The sequence below is a fragment of the Chlamydotis macqueenii genome, chromosome 4 (genome assembly GCF_036417535.1).
Source record: "Chlamydotis macqueenii isolate bChlMac1 chromosome 4, bChlMac1.mat, whole genome shotgun sequence".
In the NCBI taxonomy this organism is placed as follows: domain Eukaryota; kingdom Metazoa; phylum Chordata; class Aves; order Otidiformes; family Otididae; genus Chlamydotis; species Chlamydotis macqueenii.
This window is the reverse complement of record NC_141559.1, coordinates 16,610,810-16,630,823: the sequence shown is the minus strand read 5'-3', so window position 1 is coordinate 16,630,823 and position 20,014 is coordinate 16,610,810. Positions and strand designations below refer to the sequence as shown.

Here is a 20,014-nt window from a genome sequence, read left to right as displayed (position 1 = left end):
TCTTGCGTGCCTTAGTTTTTTCAGGGTGTATGCAGAGATTTGCAGCAGGCAGTTACAGTCTGCATTCTCCTACTTTTACCACACGCTCCTTGTGCTGGAGTCACGACATACCTGTAGCATCCATTTTGTTAATTTTTCCGGCAGAGTGGAGGGCACGTTAGTACTTGATTTCTTTATCAGCTAAGTGATTTTAAATATGAAACAAATATATATATATATATAAGGAATAGAGATACTTGAAAAAAATCTTTGTCATGAACAGATTTTCAGCCTGACTTTTCTCAAATACATTGCTTCCTCAACACTAAATATTATATGCAGTTTGAAATAATGCAATAGTTTATTGTGGGTGATTGCTGGTAGGATGTTACTGATACAATGAAGGTATGAAATGCTAATCACATTTTACTTTTCTGTCTATGAAAAAATATTATTTTCATACCCTGGCATGTTTATTGCTTTGAGACTGAGCCTGTTATTTATTAGGGTTCATTCTGTAGTTCTTAGAAGTGGTAGAATATTACTACTGTGATTGCTCTTCTCAGTAGAATCACGATGGTATTCACTCTTCATGCAGAGCAGTTTAAATCAGAAGAATTCACAGCACAGTTAAACAATTTGGTAGCAAATGTAGCCCACAAATAACCACAATTTACGTGTAGTAGTCTTATAAGTGACAGGAGAAAGTTATTCTTTCCTTAAATTTCTCAATCCTCTTAGCTAAGGTCAATCGATTAAAAATGTGTGCCATAGCTGGTCTTCAGAAGCAACTTTCTAAATAGAGAGTAGTGGTCCATTATTAGGAAATACAATGGTCCTGAAAACTAGAATATAAAACACTTGGAAGTTTATATGATGACAATATGAACAATAGCAAAATTTTGGTTGCAAGGGTTGCCCAACTTCTTTCTCAAGGCAGGACTAAGGTTAAAGTTTTGTCAGGCACCTCCAGATCTCATGTGAGCAAATTTTGCTTACTTTCCAAAGCTCCAAAAGACAAAATGCAGCTCTTTGTTCAGCTTACATGCAGAACACTACCAGTCTGGGTGTATTTAGATCCGTGACTCCTACCTGCACTGCTAGTGTCGGCACAGGCAGTAGTTTTACATATTAGTAAGGCTGTCCACCTCCTTCAAGAGTCCACTTTCAATTGTGCATAATATTTCCAGCCACTACAAAACATTGCCATACTGAGTGAATTCTGTGCTTTGCTTTTGTTTTAAAATACAAATTTCAGCTGAATTAGCTCAGGTGTTTCTAAGGAGCAGACTCAGGAACAAGGTTTCTGCTGAAAAATCTACGGCCCTCCCATAACTTTGGACCAAGGACAAGAAGCTGTGCCAAGGAGCAGCTTCTCTGTGCAGGTCCACCCACGTTTGGTTAAAGGACGAGCCTTATAAAAATTATGATCGAATTCACTCAGCATGGATTTGCTAGCCTTTAACAGATACTGTCTGTGAGGATGCCAGCCCCATGGAGCTCGTCTGATCCTCTCTCCACTTTTTTGGAGAGCAGACTCCAGCTTGTGTGCCAGAGTGGGATTCAGGCATGAGCAAGGCATGTGCCAACTTGTGCACCCGTCCCTGCTGCCAAGGGGACAAAAGTCTGGTCACAAGAAGTGGCCAGGAGGTTGATGTCACATGTACCACGTTTCCTGCAGGACATGGACACCAAGTGGAGGATGAGGCCATGTGCCAGGGATGGAAAGGGGGTGGGAAGTGGCTGTGGGACAAGAAGACTGCTGCTGGAGGAATCAAAATGAGTAGCCCATGGATGGGGAGGCTGGAGAGAGGAGGTAGGAGGTGCTGAGCAAGGAGCTTGTGCTGCAGGCCAAGACCTTGGTATCGAGCCCTGGAATGGCCAAGTTGGGAGAGCATGAGGGACTAATGCTGAGAGAGGGAGCATGAAGACAGGAATGAGTTAGAAAAGATAAGGAAGGCAGAGTAATTTGCTCATAAGCATCTACATGGTGCTCATCACTACAAGTCCTGAGTACTTTACAAACATCCATTATTTTATTTTCACAGCACACCATGAACTGAGGTGATACTATTAACAGTGCTTTAAAATGGCAGTCTAAACCTGGAGAGATGTAGGTCCAAAGTTTCTACTATTCTTGGTGTCTGTTCTGAGTAATGTATTTGTTTTTCTCAGAGCTTTACAGCTACATAACATTTCAGGCATTCAAGGTTCATTAGGGATGTAGCTGCTCATATGTCTGAAAACCAGAAGCCATGGTCAAGTGTCTGTAAAATGAGGAATATCAAATCAAGAATAACCTGTGAAAAAAATTGGTTTAAGCAACTACCCAACGTCCTAACGAGTCTCTTTGGCAGAGCCAGAAGAACCAGCTCCCACAGAGCAATGCTCAGCTGAGGCTCCCTGTGCCCCAGACTTTCTCATACACCTTCACTTTCAGTTGGACATCCTAGAAAAATTTATCATGGGCTGGTTTAGAAGGAGGAATTTTAGAAGGATAATTTAAAAAGTTACGAGAAGGATAAAATGGCAGGAAATATTTTTAAAATGTTGATGAACATGCTTAGTTTCCCCGCTGCTACATCATCTCACCATCTGGGCTGACTGGTGCCTCTAACTTATTTCAGGACAGGCACAACCCAGAGAGCTCTTAGTGATATCTTCCCTGCTCCCATAAGCACAGACATTCAGCCGTCCAGAATAAATCTCCTGGGAGGTGTTTTTCTTCTCTAACACACAATTAAATGACTTCTTTACTGCCTCTTCCTGTTTATACATTCCTCCTCCCCAGTGACTGGGCTCAGTGGCTGAAGACTCATGTATTCCTTCATGGGATGGCACCCTTCCTTCCCTCCCTCCTTAAAGTTACTCACTCAACTTTTCTTCTGTGTAGCTTAATTAGCACGTTGCCAGCTTTAGGCATCAGGACACTTTCTCCTACTTAAATCCCCCTTAAAATACAGTCAGGTAACTTTGCACATTATAGAGTATGAAAACATTTAATGATTAAAGCTCTTTTTAAGGTTTACTCTGTTGAACTTGATGAGATTTTCAATACCCCGCTGCATTAAATCTCCACATACATAGACAAATGCAACAAGAGGTTTAAGGATGGAATAGTTCAGGCTACACAGTTGGCATCTCAGTTTGTTAGATTAGGGAAACGGCCTTGCACCTGCACTGGGAGGTTAACTCCAGTTTCGAAGCATTAGCTTGAATGCAAATAAAATATGTTTACTCAGCTAGGTTTGAACATGTGTTCCTTCAGTCGCCTGATAGCCTACATGATACCATGACATTTATAATCGTGTTGATTCTTACTGTCGAGTTAAATCTTAATACTATAACTCTTGGGGTATTTTTTGCATGCAAATGCAAAAAAAAAAAAAAAAAAAAGAAAGGAAAAAAGATGCAAAAGCACAATATGTTTGTGTTCTCAGGTTCATCCTGAGCTCAGTTAAAATTATCTTATTTACTCTTTAAGAATCTTGTTTCAGGAAACATTTTACATTGATTTCACACTCTTTCAGGCACAAAACTATTTGCCTCTGAGCTGGTGTCATGACAGCAAAATCCTTAATTTCTGATTTCTGAAGATCATCTTGTTAGGATTTACTGACAGCAGCCATCGCCCATCCCAGCACCCTGCTTTTGCAGAGCACGGGTGCAGACAGATCCGTATACGTCATTTCTTGGCATCGATCTGTCAAATTATTTGGCAGTTCTCTCCATATGAATTGTAGCAGTTTAGCTGCAACAACTTCCAGATCAAAGCTGTCAATCACTAGGCAATTCCCACAAGGACGAGCAAAAGGACCTGACGGGGAAATTATCTAAAGCTGCAATAATCTAGAAGAGATGATAAAGAAAAGAAAAAAAGAGGCAAGATTTCCCAAATTATATGGGCTGAAGTTCAATTACTGTTTTCCTTTGTACAATTTAAGACAGTAAGCTATCATAGCCACCAGATCTGGAGGCAAAAATCTAGAAAGTGAATTGCAATTCATCTATTTCCTTGGCATTCCCTCCCTTTCCAATTAAACACACTTTTCTTTTCTTCTCCATTATTCTGAGGAGGCAGTAAACTTCAGCCTAAATGAGCATTTACATGAAAATCAGAGCTCTCCAAGGCATCCACTGAAACTCCTTTAATACAATATTTGCTTTAATTTTATTTTCTTTCTTGCCTGTGGGAGAGTTTCAATAACATTGGGTATGATTTATAATTGTGAGCCCCCTCCTCCTGTAGAGGTCAATCCCTTTCTTAAAACTGCATCATTTGACTAGAAAGAATTCCTTCTACAAGTAAACAGCTCAGCAATCAATACTGTCCACAGATGATAGTGAGCACACTCCAATTTTTAATAGGGTCTCTCAAATGTCAAAAACCTCACTTTAATCTCCAAGAAATACAATCTGTTTACATCACTTGCAGCTTCCTGGTTGTCTCCTTCAGAAAGACTCCTTTCTTGGGCTCACTGGATAATCTCTTTTATTTTACCTTATGAAGAACCCAGCTTCATCCTACACATGTAAAGCAATCTTTACCTTCATGAACACAAGTGAATCAGGGAATCATATTCTGTGATTCTCATTTATTTATCTCTCCACTTCAAAATATAAAATCATATACAAAAGGTTAGGATCTGAGCATCTTCTTAAAGAAATGTAATCCTGCTTTCATGATATCTATCTCACTTTGTTTTATTAAAACAATCTGCCACACACTATTGAAACTGTCTGTTCAATAAACAAATACTTCTTTTAAAGAGGTTACATCGAGGAAATGTATTGCTCAAAGTATTAAAAAATTGTATTTAGCATTGTTTTTATACAGATATATTAAGCCTTTACCAAACATGGAATTATGTGCAACAAAATAAAAGCTAAAGTCTGCAGCACAAAAGCAAAACTCTAATAATAATAAAAATATTTACTTTTCTATTGCTTATCTATGCTACAACATGCCAAAACACTTCGACATCTGATGGCATAGTGAACCCAAAGTAAAAAATTTTATTTATCTATCTGAAACACATACACTGGGTCTGATTTCCTGTCCCCACATTTATCTCCACATGTTTTGTTGTATGTCTGCATAATATTACATAAACATACCATGAATTCAAACATATATACAGTAAAGTAAGCATCTAGCCACGTCTGCATGTGTATCTTCTGCTTAGCTATGAATGTATGGTTGTGTGCTTACTGATCAGACATAAAATCAATAGAAAAATTAAAGTACATATCTTTCAGTCAATATATATCCATAGGATCTTGGGGTTTGAATTTTGTAAGATCCCTCTTTCTTGCAATCTGAAGCTCTTAACAAGTCATTATTTATCTCCTAAATCAAATTATTTCCCCTATTTGCCTATCTTAGCTTCAAGACTCAGAGCTGTGGGAAAACCCACTTTGGGCTTTATTTCAGAAACAGTGTGCATTACCCCGACTCAGGTCAGCTATTCCATCTGTGTTACTGGTTGGCTTAAAAACATTCCCTTCCCTACACTGAAAATGACAGCAGTCTTCCCATTTTTTTCCCCTCTTCTTACTCTTAACAGAATATCTTTACAAGAAAGATAACAACCTTTGTATGTGTGCATTGCACGATAAAGGGCAGTGCAGAGACAGCTAACCCACCTCCAGAAACCAGGTGAGGGACCGAAAGGACAGTACCTCCTGAGTTAATGTACCTTGACATGCATTTCTGTCATGTATGTACTCTAACTCGTTTTACTTGATTTTACAGTGGCTATAGTCCAGCTATGCACAAAGAATATATATATTTGCATACGGCTTCCAAGGGCCTCACCACTTCAGTTGGCTGTATTGTAAAAGACAAGGCAGAAAGCCACAAAGAAAGGCTGCCAAGCACTGAGAGACGGTAAGAGTTGCGGCCTCTTGGGTTTGAGAAGCTGATGTGAGGGGACATTCCCAAAGAATACGCAAACATATCATCAGTCAAAGATTTTCCAGACCAGAAATCCCCTACACCGCTCAGGAAATCCTGCCAGTCTGCAACAAAACACCAAGAGGGATTGGAAACCTGAAGGGGTGAGCGAAACCACTGCACACCGTGCCAGAGACACTATCTTACCCTATGGTACTTGGGGAAAGGCAAAAACCACCGTAGCCCCCTTCCTGGGCTACAGCTTTTGGCTGGACTGCTTTAGATGACAGGACTTATCAGTCACGCTACTGATCAGTAAATCTCTGAGGTCTCTCCAGGCAAACAGTGAGAGACCCTGGAATACATAATAGAATCATAGAATCATAGAACAGTTTGGGTTGGAAGGGACCTTTAAAGGCCATCTAGTCCAACCCCTCTGCAAGGAGCAGGGACATCTCAAACTAGATCAAGGCCCCATCCAATCTAGCCTTGAATGTTTCCAGGGATGGGGCTTCCACCACCTCTCTGGGCAACCTGTTCCAGTGTTACCTCACCCTCATTGTAAAAAATTTCTGAATCTAGTCTGAATCTACCTCCCTGTATAATGAAACTATTACCCCTTGTCCTACCACAACAGGTCCTGCTGAAGAGTTTCTCCCCACCTTTCTTATAAAACCCCGTTAGCTACTGAAGGCCGCTATAAGGTCTCCCCAGAGCCTTCTCTTCTCCAGGCTGAACAGCCCCAACTTTCTCAGCCTGTCCTCGTAGGAGAAGTGCTCCAGCCCTCTGATCATCTTCATGGCCTCCTCTGGACTCACTCCAACAGGTCTACCTCCTTCTTGTGCTGGGGGCTCCAGAGCTGGAGGCAGTACTCCAGGTAGGGTCTCATCAGAGTGGAGCAGAGGGAAAGAATCACCTCCCTTGACCTGCTGGCTGTGCTTTTGATGCAGCCCAGGATGTGGTTGGCTTTCTGGGCTGCAAGCACACATTGAGAGCTCATGTTGAGCTTCTTGTCCACCAGTACCCCCAAGTCCTTCTCCTCAGGGCTGGTCTCAAGCCTGTATTTGTGCTTGGGATTGCCCTGACTCATGTGCAGGACCTTCCACTTGGCCTTGTTGAACTTAATGAGTTTTTCACAGGCCCACATTAAAACTTCCAGTCTAACCGAAACCCTATCAGTCTGCTCTGTAACACACTCCCAAAACGTTGCTTGGTTTTTTCATCATCCTAATAAAATGAAGCTTCTTGTTTTCAGATGTGTATGCTGCCCTGAAAGCAGAAGGCACCCTAATTGGATCAATGTACAAACTTTGCTGGTCTGTGAGTACGCGTTGTTGCCTTACAGTAACTTTTGCCATGCCTCTGATTGCCTTTATCAATGCCTTTGTCATAGCAAGCTTTTCCTGTGGTGCTTATTTCAATCTGTAGGCAAAAAAACTGCGGGACAAAACTCCTGGTTTTTCTTATGGAAAGCCCATTGTCCTTGTAAAGAAGATAACCTTTCATCCTCAACCAGGGCTATGGCAGAATGCTATTAACTTTAAATCCAACAAGTAAAAATAGCAGTGATGCACAGCAGTAACTGGAATAATATTTAATATTACCTTCTAGCAAGCCCTGAAGCGACATAATTATGTGGCCATTGCTGCACCAAACAAGGAATAACCACTGAACACACTTGAAGGCATTGCTGTCATTTACAGATGCTCTTTGGAGAAGATTTGTAGCACATAAGTCTGCAGCCTCCCCCTTCCTTTCGGCTGTTATAGAGCGCAGGGGGCTGGGAAGCAGAGACAAAGGAGGATGAGGGAGAGCCATTTCTCTGGTTTTGAGACTTTCTTAGATATTTGTCACCTCAAGCTAAGATTTATTTGAACTGGTCTCCTTGCTGGTCCATAAGAAGAGTGGTGCATCATGTCTTACTCTTGTCCTGGTTTTACCAAGGTCACTGGGACATAGTGCTGGAGAGCCTCAACTCTTGGATGTGTATGCAGCTTTCTCACTTCACATGACCCATATCAAGTTTCCCTTCCACCTGAGGATCAATACATCTCCATCAATCCTTTCCCCACCTTCATGGAAATAAACTTTCAGTATGAGATTTGTGAATGTTTGCCCTTCTGTTACAGTCTCTAAGGTGATACTCAAAAACTCCTGCCAGTCTCTTCCCACCAAACTGTGCACCTGAAGCCCAGGACCCAGACTGAGCTAAACAGAAATTATCAAACGGATGCTTCAAATGAAGCACATTTCTGCTGCCTCCCTTCTCCAGTTCCACTTCTCTCCTATTTTGACCACTACTTTTCTCAACTCTCTATCTCCCAAGGGCAGTGGTTCTGGCTCACACACTACAGAAATCTCACCCACCCTATACTTAGAGTTCTGTCTCACTGTTGACTCTCTACCTGCTGCAAATGAAGGGGTCTCACTGGGAGAGGGACCAGCTCGAGACTGCAGAGCTCGCCCTGCTTTCCCAGCCAGGATGCTGAGCCCTCCCATATCAATGCTGACACTGCTCCTATTTCTGTTCAGTGCCCTGTAAAAACAGAGACTCTCCCCTCCTGAAGGAGTGCTCCAAGCCTCTCATTTCGCTGTTCAGATTTCCCAAAGACTTGTGGTACCTCCTCAACTATTGCCCACCTTAGCAGATACCACTACTAAAACCTCCACAAAGACCCAAACGGAACGAGAAAATGACAGGCTTTTGTTGTGCTTCAGGTCTTCGATACGGCCGAGATGGAAGGATGTGTCTCCGTTTGTGTCGCACCAGCGTTAATGAGGAGATACCACAGTCTTCCGTGCCCACATTAACTGTCTTCTTCATTTTGCCTTTGTGGCCTAAATTGTAGCTACCTTATAATGTCATTACTTGTACGAAAACCATCCTGCCAAGTTTCACATACGCTATAAAGGTCATAGATACCCATTAATTTATACCTCATTTGCTTTTTGTTCTTAATTGCCCAAATACTTTCCGCATTTTATATAATTGTTTTCTGGGTTATGTGACACCAAATTATTCTTCACTGTCTGTCAAAAGGAAATGCCTTCTTCATACTGCCCTGAGTATCTGAAGTTCTCATATCAACCCGGATTACCTGTAATCCCTCCCTCTCATTCTTCAATTTACAGATTATCAGACTAGATGGGGCAATTTTGAACTCAGTATCTTTTCTGTACACAAGGCAGGAGGTTGCATAATCTCTTTTTATGAAAGATTTCAGTAATCTCTGGGTTCAGAAGTTTCTTGCCCAGGTCAATTTGTCTCTTTGATTAGTCTTTTTTATTTGAATCACAACTGGCATGGGGAAGTACCTTGGGCTGTTTTGATCCATTATACCTTCAGTCCTATAAATCATCTTTTTGGCATATTTAATCAGAATGGATCAATGAACTTTGTCATTCCTTGACATACACTCCTCATTTTTGGTCTCATCCCCTGTTTTAGTTCCCAAGACTCACAGCACCATTAGAACTTTTTTTTTTCCCTGTAATCAAACTGTGATAATTATTTTTATAACGGTGCAATTATCTGCTCTCTCCTGGTTTCACCTTAGCAAGCTCAGTGAGTCATAGACCTTTACATGTACTGCATCTACGCCCACTGATGATCAACAAGGAGTGACAGTCCCTGGGACTCATTTGCTCTCCACAACAGGTTTACGGGGAAGCACCTGCTTAGAAGTAGACACCCTTCAGTACAAGCTCTGAAACAAAAATGCACACACGGAGTGTACTGCCTAGTTTATTTATTAATTTGTTTGTGATTCCCAGTGAAAGAAAGTTTAATTCTTTCTCGCCTGACAGTGTAAATCATGATACAATCACAATTGTTACAATGATATAAAAGTAGTATAAATACTTTAAATCCAGCTTGGCATCTCTAGTTCCTTAAACAATCCTCTGCTTCCTTTCACTACTCTTATGGAAAAGAGTAATGCTCAGGACTTGAACAGTGAAGCTCACCTGCAGGAGTAGCATCGCAGAGAGAGGCGTCTTTCCTCTAGAAGAGAACCAAAGGAACCAGATTAAAAAGGTCAGTACCTCATCTTACATTTAGGAGTAGTCACATCTTTTGTGAAGCTGTTGAAGGCAAAAGATTTCTGATAGGCTCTTTTTTTTTCAATTTTAAGTCACACATAGAGGACATAACTGAACCACGTTGGGAGAAATTCTTGTTTGCTAAACTCTCTATCATTCCTGCCCTGGACCAACTTTGATTTTTAAACAAACAAGATTTCCTTTGTGTCCTGGCTGATCTTCCTGCATAATTTCTACTTTGTGACTGTCTAGCCAGAGCTGAGAATGGAATGCAAAATAAAGAAAGAAAGAAAAAAAAAACATTTGAAATCACTTTCATTTGGCCACATTCCTGCCTCTTTAGTGTTTGCTTTCCATGTATGTATGAAGGAATGAATTTCGTTGTTAGAATTACTCATGAAAAGCAGAGTTCAAAGTGGTGAGCGCATGAACAGCACACACAGAAGCCAAAATGTAAATGTGCATGTAGAAGAATTCATGCCAGAAATTCTTGCACATTCATGGAATGTGACTCTTCTGACCAGGCTCGAGCAGGCAAGGTAACGTCAATCTCTAGTGGCTGCTGCTAATCCATACCGTAAAAAGCCCCGACAATATAGGTTTTCTAAATTAATTTCAATAACAAATACATTCAAACAGACCACAGCGCGTTTTCCTTCCTCATTCAACAACTAAACATGATTTAGCCAAACGTCATTCACGCTCACACAGCAATCTTGGGAAGGCAACAGCTGAAAAGGAAATCTGGTGCTGCGATGAAAGGCAGTGAGCTGGGATTTGGGAAGTACCGAGCTTTGTCGTAGCCTTCTTGGGGGATTGGAGATAAATCCTGCAATCTCTTTGTTCCTCCACTCCCCATCTATAAAATGGTGATAATGCTTCTCTTCTTTCCAGAGCTGGGAAGAAGTATGTCTGCGTGGTACTTGGATGCTGCTGGCGCCAGGACTGTATGAGCACTGATACACTGGCAGCATCGTTTCTGGAAAACAAGCTGAGCGACTGCCACTTACGCTCACACCAAAAGAGAGGAAACCATAGCCAGGCAGCTGTGTTGGTAAAGAAAACTACTTTCACCTGTGAATCACCCTGTTTATTTGCATATATTTGGGAACAAACACATCCAATGTGTCAAAATTTCTGTCACTCCTGGCTTGTGGGCCAAGTATCGGCGAGCACAGTGATAAAATTTTGGAATGCGTGACCTTGGGTTACCAGATACTTCATCTAGGCCAGACAAATTCTGGTGTGACCTCCGTCTTCGAAGACAGGACACTTTCTCAGAACACCGACTTATGGTTCCTTATGGCAAACATCTTCCTTTCTTAACCAAATCTGTGTAAATCAACATGCATCTGACAAGGATCAACTCTCTGCATCGTGCAAGATCAACTGCCCAGCTTGCGCCAGGTAGTACATTGAATGAGCTCCTCAAGCTGGACCATAGCCTACATAGAAAGCGGGTATTTAATACATGAAAACAATGAACAGACTACGTCTGTTTAGGAAAGCAGTGCAGCTTCCAACAAAATGGATAGATTTTTTTTTCTTTTCTATCTTGGCACGTGTTAAATTAACACTTTTCTTGAGCAATCTCTTAACTCAGCTTCATAGCAGCGCTGTCTTCAGTCTCTTCTTCACTGTACACTTCGGGGAGAGTTCATCTGAAATCTTTTTTCAGGAAATAAAGATCTTTAAAAAATTAGAAAACAAAGGTCTTTCAACTCTCAAAATAAATGTGATCATGCAGGTTAATACCAAACGGTCTTTCATTGCATAACATCTGAGAGGAGGTAATTTCAGGATTATAGAAGAATCTGGAAAATTACATATGAATTCTCCTTTTGCTGTAGGAGATTTAAAGCCGCACCTTCATTCAATCAGGAAGGGAATTTCCTCGATACAGCAAGTTTCAAATTCTACTTATGACCTTGGTGTCATGGTATTTTTGGTACTAAATGTATTGGTACTAAGTATTGCTACTACAACTGTGAATAATCATCAAAATTAACTAGCCTATAGAGTGATTAAATAATTTCCTCCAATTTGCATTTGATATGTTTATTAAGTGCTGGAGGGTGTTCTTTGCTCTCTTATTTTTACTGCTGTTAAACACTGTGTCTGGATTTTTGGCATACATGCAGTACTATTACGGTTACTACAAAATTTTAATCAGATTACGGTATGAGTTACCATTTGACACTGTAAAAATGCCAGTAGGTAGTAGATAAATATTAAGATACAATTAGCTGCCACTACCTTTTATTGTGTTGAATTCATTAATATCGAGATAAGTCTGCGTTCTATGGCAACGACAATTTTTTTTAATGATCCATTTTTTACAAATTACATTTTCTTACATAGTGCAAGTAGTAAACAGGAGGAAGTTGACTATATACAACGTAAATAGATACAGCAATATTAAAGCTACAAAAAATACAAAGTGCTGTCTATGTGTTACCCCTTGTACCTCGTTTGCCCTACCATTGCCAACGAGACCTATTACTCACAAAAGGTAGTTCTTTGGGAGACCTTTTCATTTTGGATCAGATGAAAATATCAGTGCTAAGCATCAAAAAACCCTGTGATTTTAAACATATCGGAAATCTGTGTTTTCAAATGCATACCTTGGCCCTTTACTCGAGCAAGTGGTTGCTAATGCCAATACACATTAGAAATGTGATTGTGCTATACTTAGATGTGGTTCAACCACAGTTACAACATGGACCATTAAAGAGCATTAAAAAAGAAGAAAAAAAAAAAGACAGAAAAGAAAGTGTACAGGTTAAAAGGGAGCATGTTCTGCTGCTCATCTAAAAGATTTACCTATATTTAGAAAGCAAAATTAGAGTAAATAGATAAAATATTGATATCTCAGAGAACATACCATGGAGAAAACATGCTTGCTTATATTTCCTAGGGCTTGTAAAGAACTTTCAGCATGGCTCAGGACTTCAGCTTTAAGACAATTAACCAGTGAGCTGGAGAAGACAGTGGACTCCTCTCTCGGAGGGCTCGCACCTGTTGGACAGGGAAAGTAAACTCTCATCCGTCATCCGCAACGTTTTTCCAGCATCTTCCCGAAACACAGCGCCGCCCGGTCCACTATAAATCTTGGCTAATCAAAACCACATGAGCCAAACGGCATAAAAATTGAATCCACGGTGAATAATACAGGGTAAAGGAATAATATATGTGACCATGTGATCGCCTGCTTTCCTGGGCTGGAGCTGGAGCTGGAGAGAAGTGGGAAATGCCCAGCTGCCTTAGTTGGAACTGACTCAAAACTTCATCCGCTTTGGTTCAGTTCTCAAAATAGGGCACATGACCTCTAAGTCAGACAGTACAGTAGGCTGCTTTTACACTATGTTGCTGCTCCTGCAGCCCCTAATACCAATTTGCTCGCTTTACCGAGCAGGGGAGCAGGTAAAATTCGACACTTGCTGCGTTTCAGCGTTATCTTGTTTTGCAATGCATTATCCATAGCAAATTTACCGCTATCTTTAGGAATAGGGATGACATCTGCTACAGAGTGACTTACACTTGTCTGTCTGCTGCTTTCAGCGCCATGGGTCTGACATGAGTTAACCTCTTACAAAATCTAACGTGAGGGAAGACCATTGCTCCTCAGAGGTGTCTGTGCTGCTCCTCTTGACCTACTTGGAAAACTACTAACTGGACTCTTTGCAGTTTCCCCCATCGCAACACAGCTGCAGAAGACAGTAACAGGATGACTTTTAACGGAATTTGAAATGTGCTCTCTCTATATATATTTGTATGCTTCTGAATAGCTTTATTTCCAAACCTTGCAAAACCCCTTGCTTATTTTATCAAGGTCCTTTTTTTTTTTTTTTTTTCCCAGGGAATTGGCGTAATGAGAAAAGATAGCCTTTTCTCTTCACAGATAAAGATCCAAATTGCGTTTTATAATCTGACAATTATGTAGTTTGATTTTTTAAATACAACAGATAATCTCCCTTCCTCGTTCAAGATGAGATCTTAGTTGTTAGTGACAGCTGTTAAAATGCTGCTAAAAATAGCTATAGTGTCAACCACTAAAAAGCTAAGTGCTCCTGTGAACCGCAAGCAGAAAACAAATGAGGTTTCTACGGAATTTGTGGAAAATCTGTGAGCATCTTGCATGCACTGGGAAAGGCGCTTTATTCTTCCAGCAGCCATTTCTCTATGTAACACAAGGGGGAGGTGGGGGGAGTGAAGTCAAACGTTTGGTATTAGGACAGAATATAGATATATTCCCTCAATTTTATTTTCTCTCCTTTTTGTTCTTAAAAAAAAAAGAAGAAAAAAAAAAAAGATTATGCAACACAAAGGCTGAGGCTACCTCCAGGTGTTTCAGATGCCTTTTTCATTTACATCTTTGCCCTGAAAAAAAAAAAAATAAAAAAAAGAATAGCAGGAAGAGTAAGACAAAAGAAATGCAACCAATCAGCCAAATACTCTGTTACTCTAAATTAACGCAGAATAGTTATGCTCGGTGCAGCAGATATTGATAGAGCAGCCAGCGCGCTTGGGTGCTTTTTGCACAGCTGTGATTTGCCAGGTTACTCGCAGAGTTTGCGTGGAACTTTCCCGTGCCCGCGAACTGCAGCCTCCAACCCACCCGCAGTAGCTCTGCTCGATTAAGAAATTAGCTGTATCCCAAACCAGATGTATGATACAAAATGAGTAAAAAGAGAGTGCTCAGAATTGTTCACATTCGATGTTATAATACATCTCAGCAGGTTCCTCCTTTTTAGCTACATTATGGCTAAAAATAGAGCCTTCGTGTAGGCACAGTGAAATATGATTTGCTTCCAATAATACAGCAAACTAATTGTGAAATTAAGCTCTTGAATGCGCCGTTATCTCCAAGTCTGGCCTTACCAGCACTTTATGCTTCCCAGTTTAACATTTATCAAGTTACCCACAAACTTTGATGGATGCAAACAGCAGCTGATAATTTAAATATTCGCCTTTTCCAAGGCCCGGATCCCACAAGCAGAATTGCCTCCGAGCAGCCCAGTTTCACGTTTAAAGACTTCATGGAGGGTGTTAAAACAGGGTCAAATTCTTCTTCTCTCCAACGCCTGATTTTTTTTCTTTTCCTGAAGATGTTTAAATGAAGAGACATTTAACGCCTTGAACTTAAAAATAATCAGTTTTAAAAGATCGTAGCCACAAGTGAAATGTTAATTTGAAACCCGTATCAATGTTAGTGCCGATTTTTCTTTTTAAAATTATTTCACGTCTGAAATCAGGATGGCTCTGCTCCCCACCGCGGCCCCCTCCCCGGCGGTTACCCCGGGACGGCGGGGGCCAGGCCGGGGGGGGGTAGCAGACAGAGGCTCGGCTCCCCCCGCCTGGCGGGATTGGGGGCGGTGGGGGGGGAGAAGGAAGGCGCAGGCCCAGCGGGGGCGCACCCTCCTCCCGAAATGCCGTCCGGGTTGGCGGGGAGGGGGGGGCTCCGCTGCCGCGGCCGGGAGAGACGCTCCGCCTGGGGAAGGGCGCGGGGAGACACTCCTCCTCCTCCTCCCCCGCCGCCCGCCCTCCTTCCCTTCCTCCGGCGGCTCCGCGAACCAGGAACCGCGGCGGCGGCGGCGGGCTCCGTGCGTGAGAAACCCCGCGGCGCCGCGCCGCCGCCGGGAGCCGCCGGAGCCGGGGGGGGGGGGGGGCGCGGCGCGGCGGGGCTGCCGGGCGCTGTGAGGGGCCGGGCGGCACCGGGGGGGGGGGGGGGGGCGGAAAAAGTTTACACCCTCGCCACTCTCCTCCCTCCTCTTCCTTGGTGGCGCAGATGGGAGTTTTACCTGGAATGACATAAGTTTTGGGGTTTTTTTTGGGGGTTTGGTGGTTGTTTTTTTTTCCCCCTCTCTTCCCCCCCCATCCCCTTCCCCAAATCTCCCCCCGCCGGTGCTGGATCCTCCCCTCCGCCGGCGGGCGAGGGTGTGACCCGCGGGAACACCCACCCACCTAGGCGTCCATGGTGGGAGCTGTCCGCCCCGCCGCGCCGCAGCCCCCTCCCGCCCCGCTCCCGCCCCGCTCTCCTCCGCGGACTTTTTTTTTTTTTTTTTTTGGGTGGCGGTGCGGGCTCTCGGATGGTTTGCTGGCAGTAGCTGGGGGCCGTGCCTCCTCCCGCCGCCGCGCCACCAACATGTCGTAGGGAAGGTGAGTGAGCATGGCGCGGAGCCTTGCGCGGGGCGCGGAGCGGGGTGGAGGCGGGGGTGCAGGGGGGAGTCGGGGGGTTGTCCGCCGCACCAGCAGGCGTATCCAGGTCACGGCCAGTCCCGTCCCTATCGGTGAAAACTTCGCGGGAAGGACACGTCCATTGCTCGGCAGCGCCGCGGGGAAGCGCGGAGGCGGCGGCTGCTCCGCGAGTCGGGCTGGCGGTACCGCTTCGGACCGTGAAGCGCGGGGTCGATATTTGGCAGAATGGGAAAATGAAGGGGGGAGGGGGGCACGTGACACCCCAAATCCCGGGGATGTTTGGGCTTTCGCTGCGACTATCGAACGCAAAATCCCGCTCCCCGGAGCATATGCGGCTCTGCGCCTTTGCGTGCCCCTGCCTGCGCGCAGGGCACGATTTTCGGGCGAAGGTGCGCGGTGTCCCAGCGCCGATGCACGCCGCCGCTGCCGCTCCCCGACGGGCTCGCCACTCCCCCCCCCCCCCCTCGGGGCACCGCTGTCACCCTGCGCGGCCGCGGAGCTGTCCCCGCCGGGGGGGCCGGGAGCGGGGCACGGCGGGGGTCGGGGCCGTTTGGGAGCCTGCGTCAGCGGCTGCCGGGGGCTGGGGGCGTTATCGGCGGAGCGAGTTGGGAGCGCATCGCCTGAAAGTTTGCTGGGCGTCTTCTTTTTTTTTTTTTTTTTTTTTGGCTTCCTTAGGAAAAGGGTATTCCTGCAGCCGGGACGCGGGGGGGTGGTGGCAGCACCCCCAGAGCCGGGGGAGGCAGCGGGCGGGAGCTCCCGGCGGGATGCGCGGTTGCCGCGGAGGACGAGTCCTTGAACCCTCCCGCGCTCCGCTCTCCTTTTTTTTAAATTTTATTTCATTTTATTTCATTTTATTTTTTTTTTCCCCCAGTTAAATCACTCCTGCACCGGTACCGCGCATATTCATGCGCCGCTGAAAAGGCGGAAATCCCGGGCCGGCGGAGAGGCGATGCCCGGCCCTGCCGCCGGCGCGGCGCGGACACCGGGCGGGGGCGGCCGCGCCCCGCGCACCTCACCTGCCCGCGGGGGGCCCCCGGCCTGACACCCCGCGACCCTGCCCCGGGTGGGAGGGGGGGGGGGGGGGCCCTGCGGGCGGGGCGGCAGGTGCGGGGAGCTCCGGTTCCCTGGCGGGGCCGGCGGCCGGGGGGCTGCGCGGGGCTGCGCGGCCGCTGCGGCTTTAAGGAGATGCGTTTTCCAGCCTGTGTCGCAGCAACTTTGTATCAGTCATGTCGCCCGGTGGGTGACTGACGGCGCGGCTCAGCCAATGAGGCGGCGGCCTGGCCCCAGCCGCGCGGCGCTCCGCGTCCCGCCCGCCAATGAGGGCGGGCGGCGGGCGGGACGTAAACTTGAACTTGTGACATGTTTTTAAAGGACTTGGCACCTTTTCCCGTCCCCTCCCGGGTGCCGCTCCGTGTCACCGGGCGGCGCGGCGCAGCGCCCCTCGGGCGGGCGGGGGACGGGGCGGGGGGGACGGACGGGGGCTGAGCACCGCCCGCCCCCGCCGCTCCGCGCCGGCGGGGGTTCGGGGACGCGCCCCGCCGCAACAGGTACCGCGGGGCCGGGGCCGACGCGGAGGGCGGCGGAGCGGGGGGCGCAGCTTCTCTCCCCGGCGCGCACCGGCGGGGAGAGGGGGCACCTCGGGGCTCGGCACCGGGAGGCGGGGGTGAACCCCCTCCCCCTGTGTCCTCCGTGGAGGGGAGGAGTGGGGGAGTAGGGGTGTCACGGTGATAACCCGGCGGCGGAGAGGGTCGGGAGCGGCGTTTGCGCGAAAAAAAGAAGAAAGCGCGTTTGTGCCCCGCGTGAGGGTCGGGGCGGCGGGGAGGGAGCAGGCGAGGCGGGCTCGGCCCGGAGCGGGTTTGGGCGCTCGGGATCCCCACCCGCTGCCCCGGGCCGACCCCCGGCGGGCGCCTGCGAGAGAGAGAGAGCCGGGCAGCGCCGGCTTCCGCCACGCGTGACAACCCGTATTGTACCCGCGGGAAAGCGGACGGAGGTGCGGGGGGGCACGGACACGATTAGGGGTGCGGAGCTGTGCCTCCTGCACAGGAGCTGCGGTGATGCTCTGCTGGTTGCGTGGTTATTAACACGCGTGTATGTGTGTGCCGGGACGGGGGGGACCAGTCACCCCCGCCGCCCCGACGAAACCCCGGTTCCCTGGGCAGTTTTGTGTCAGCGAAGCGGCTCGCAGGCGGTGAGATGTAAAGAAAATTTGGTTTACGAGTGCCGAGAACTGAGAAGCGGGTGGCAGCTTTGAGCCGTCGGTTTGGTTTTTATGAAACTGGATTTACTTCAGATTTTCCCGTTCCTAGGTGACCTTTCGGTTGCAGGGATACCAGGTACCATCTGTTTTTTTTTTATTTATTTTTTTTATTTGACTGTTGCTGCGAAACTGGTTTCATGCCTGATTTATCGCAGACTGGTATTGCAAAGGGCTGCGTTTGTTGATATATTTGGGGTAAAATATGTAACTCACAGTGTCCGAGTACTTCTTGGTGGGGGGGTCTGGGGAAACTGCTGCCCTTGTAATATAAGCTTCCTTCAGCAAAATGTCAGATGTAGATGGGCTTGGTTCCGATACGTGACTCGACTCACTTTTGTTGTCTGTGGATGGTTTAGCCCACAGTCAAACCCATTTGGTGAAAGTTAGTAAAAAGGCAACATCTGTGCAGTGGGTGAAGTGTGGATACTGTGGATAAACGTCCTCGTCGAGTTGTAATAAGTTCTGCTGAGACGAACAAAACCAAACCCGTACGCTGTCAGCAACCCGTGAGATGATTCTTTCGTTCTGGTATCCACTGAGGCGCTCAGAGGTGACAGAAACCAGCGCTCCCCCCAAAAAATCCCTGTGCTACTGCATTCTTACTAATTTATATCTGTCATTTTAAACTGAACTCGTGTCAGGCCACAAATAATCTCTCTGCAGGTTTTTTTGATCCTCTCGGATATATTTACCAGACAGTGCCTCTCTCTTTCTGGAAATGCAGGACCAGGGCATTTTCATTTTTTTTTTTCCTTTGTGTGACCCAGTTTTTTATTTGCTGAAGTCTTAAAGCGTGCCTGCATATTGATTATCTATGAAGTTTGATATTTACTGCTGTGGGAGAAGTCGCTACAAAGCTCCAGTATGAAGTTAGGCCTGTGACTGAGATTTCCTGGTCCTCGGTGGTTCTGCTGGTGGTTCCGAGGGTTAAAATTCACTTACATCCTAATTTTAAGCCTTAACTAAGTTTCCTGGGTTTTCAGAAATTCTGGTCACTCACAGCTGCAATTAATTTCTCTAGGAATTAGGCTTGCTCAGCATGTAAATCGGGGGTAGGTGATTATCTGGGAGTGACTTTATGTGAAAGTAGGCACTTCTGTCTGAAAATTTTAGGCTATAGGAATGTGATTTGATACACAGAACAATGTTCTAATAAAATTTGTGCTTGAGGGGAATGTAGGCATAGGGCCATAGTTCTAAGTAAGGCAAAGAAGTGTTTGAGTCATTCATTTTCATTTTGTGTTGTTTTTATAATTTTACTTAAAATGGCGTTTTAAAGTAATGTTAAGTAAGGGATTAAACACTAAATATTGGAAAATTCATACATTCTGAAAGGAAAAAGTATTTGTATAATGTTGATATTGTAACTATTAGCACTTGAGTTTCTACTGTTCGAATGATGCTGTGAGCCAATTCCTTAACGAAAAAAAAGAAAAATTGTTACTTTTACCTGATTTTTGTAATAGTGGAGGCTAGATCATGCATTTTGCTCCCTGCCTCGAGAAAGTGGCACATGGGATGGGAGGAGCTTTTTCAGGTCTATTTTAGAACCAGGTTTACTTTTCTGTATGTGTTCTTTTTGCTGGCTGTCACGGAGGTTTGCAAAATCACGGATCCGTTTAGTAGCCACGCACCCCCACCTT

General features: G+C 45.5%; 1 protein-coding gene across 3 annotated transcripts in view; it reads left to right on the top strand.

The window, feature by feature from the left end:
• Positions 1–15,890: 15,890 nt before the first annotated feature.
• Positions 15,891–20,014, top strand: part of NR3C2 (nuclear receptor subfamily 3 group C member 2) — a 214,496-nt gene continuing 210,372 nt past the window's right edge. The window contains exon 1 of one of the 3 annotated variants that reach the window (XM_086746351.1): positions 15,891–16,075. Coding sequence is in view for 1 of the 3 variants with exons in the window: in XM_086746350.1 (XP_086602476.1) it covers positions 18,384–18,447 (64 nt within the window). In the remaining 2 variants the exon portion in view is untranslated. Of the gene's footprint in view, positions 16,076–17,624; positions 17,662–18,383; positions 18,448–20,014 lie in introns of those variants that run through there. The other 2 variants (XM_086746352.1, XM_086746350.1) reach the window with 2 other exon arrangements.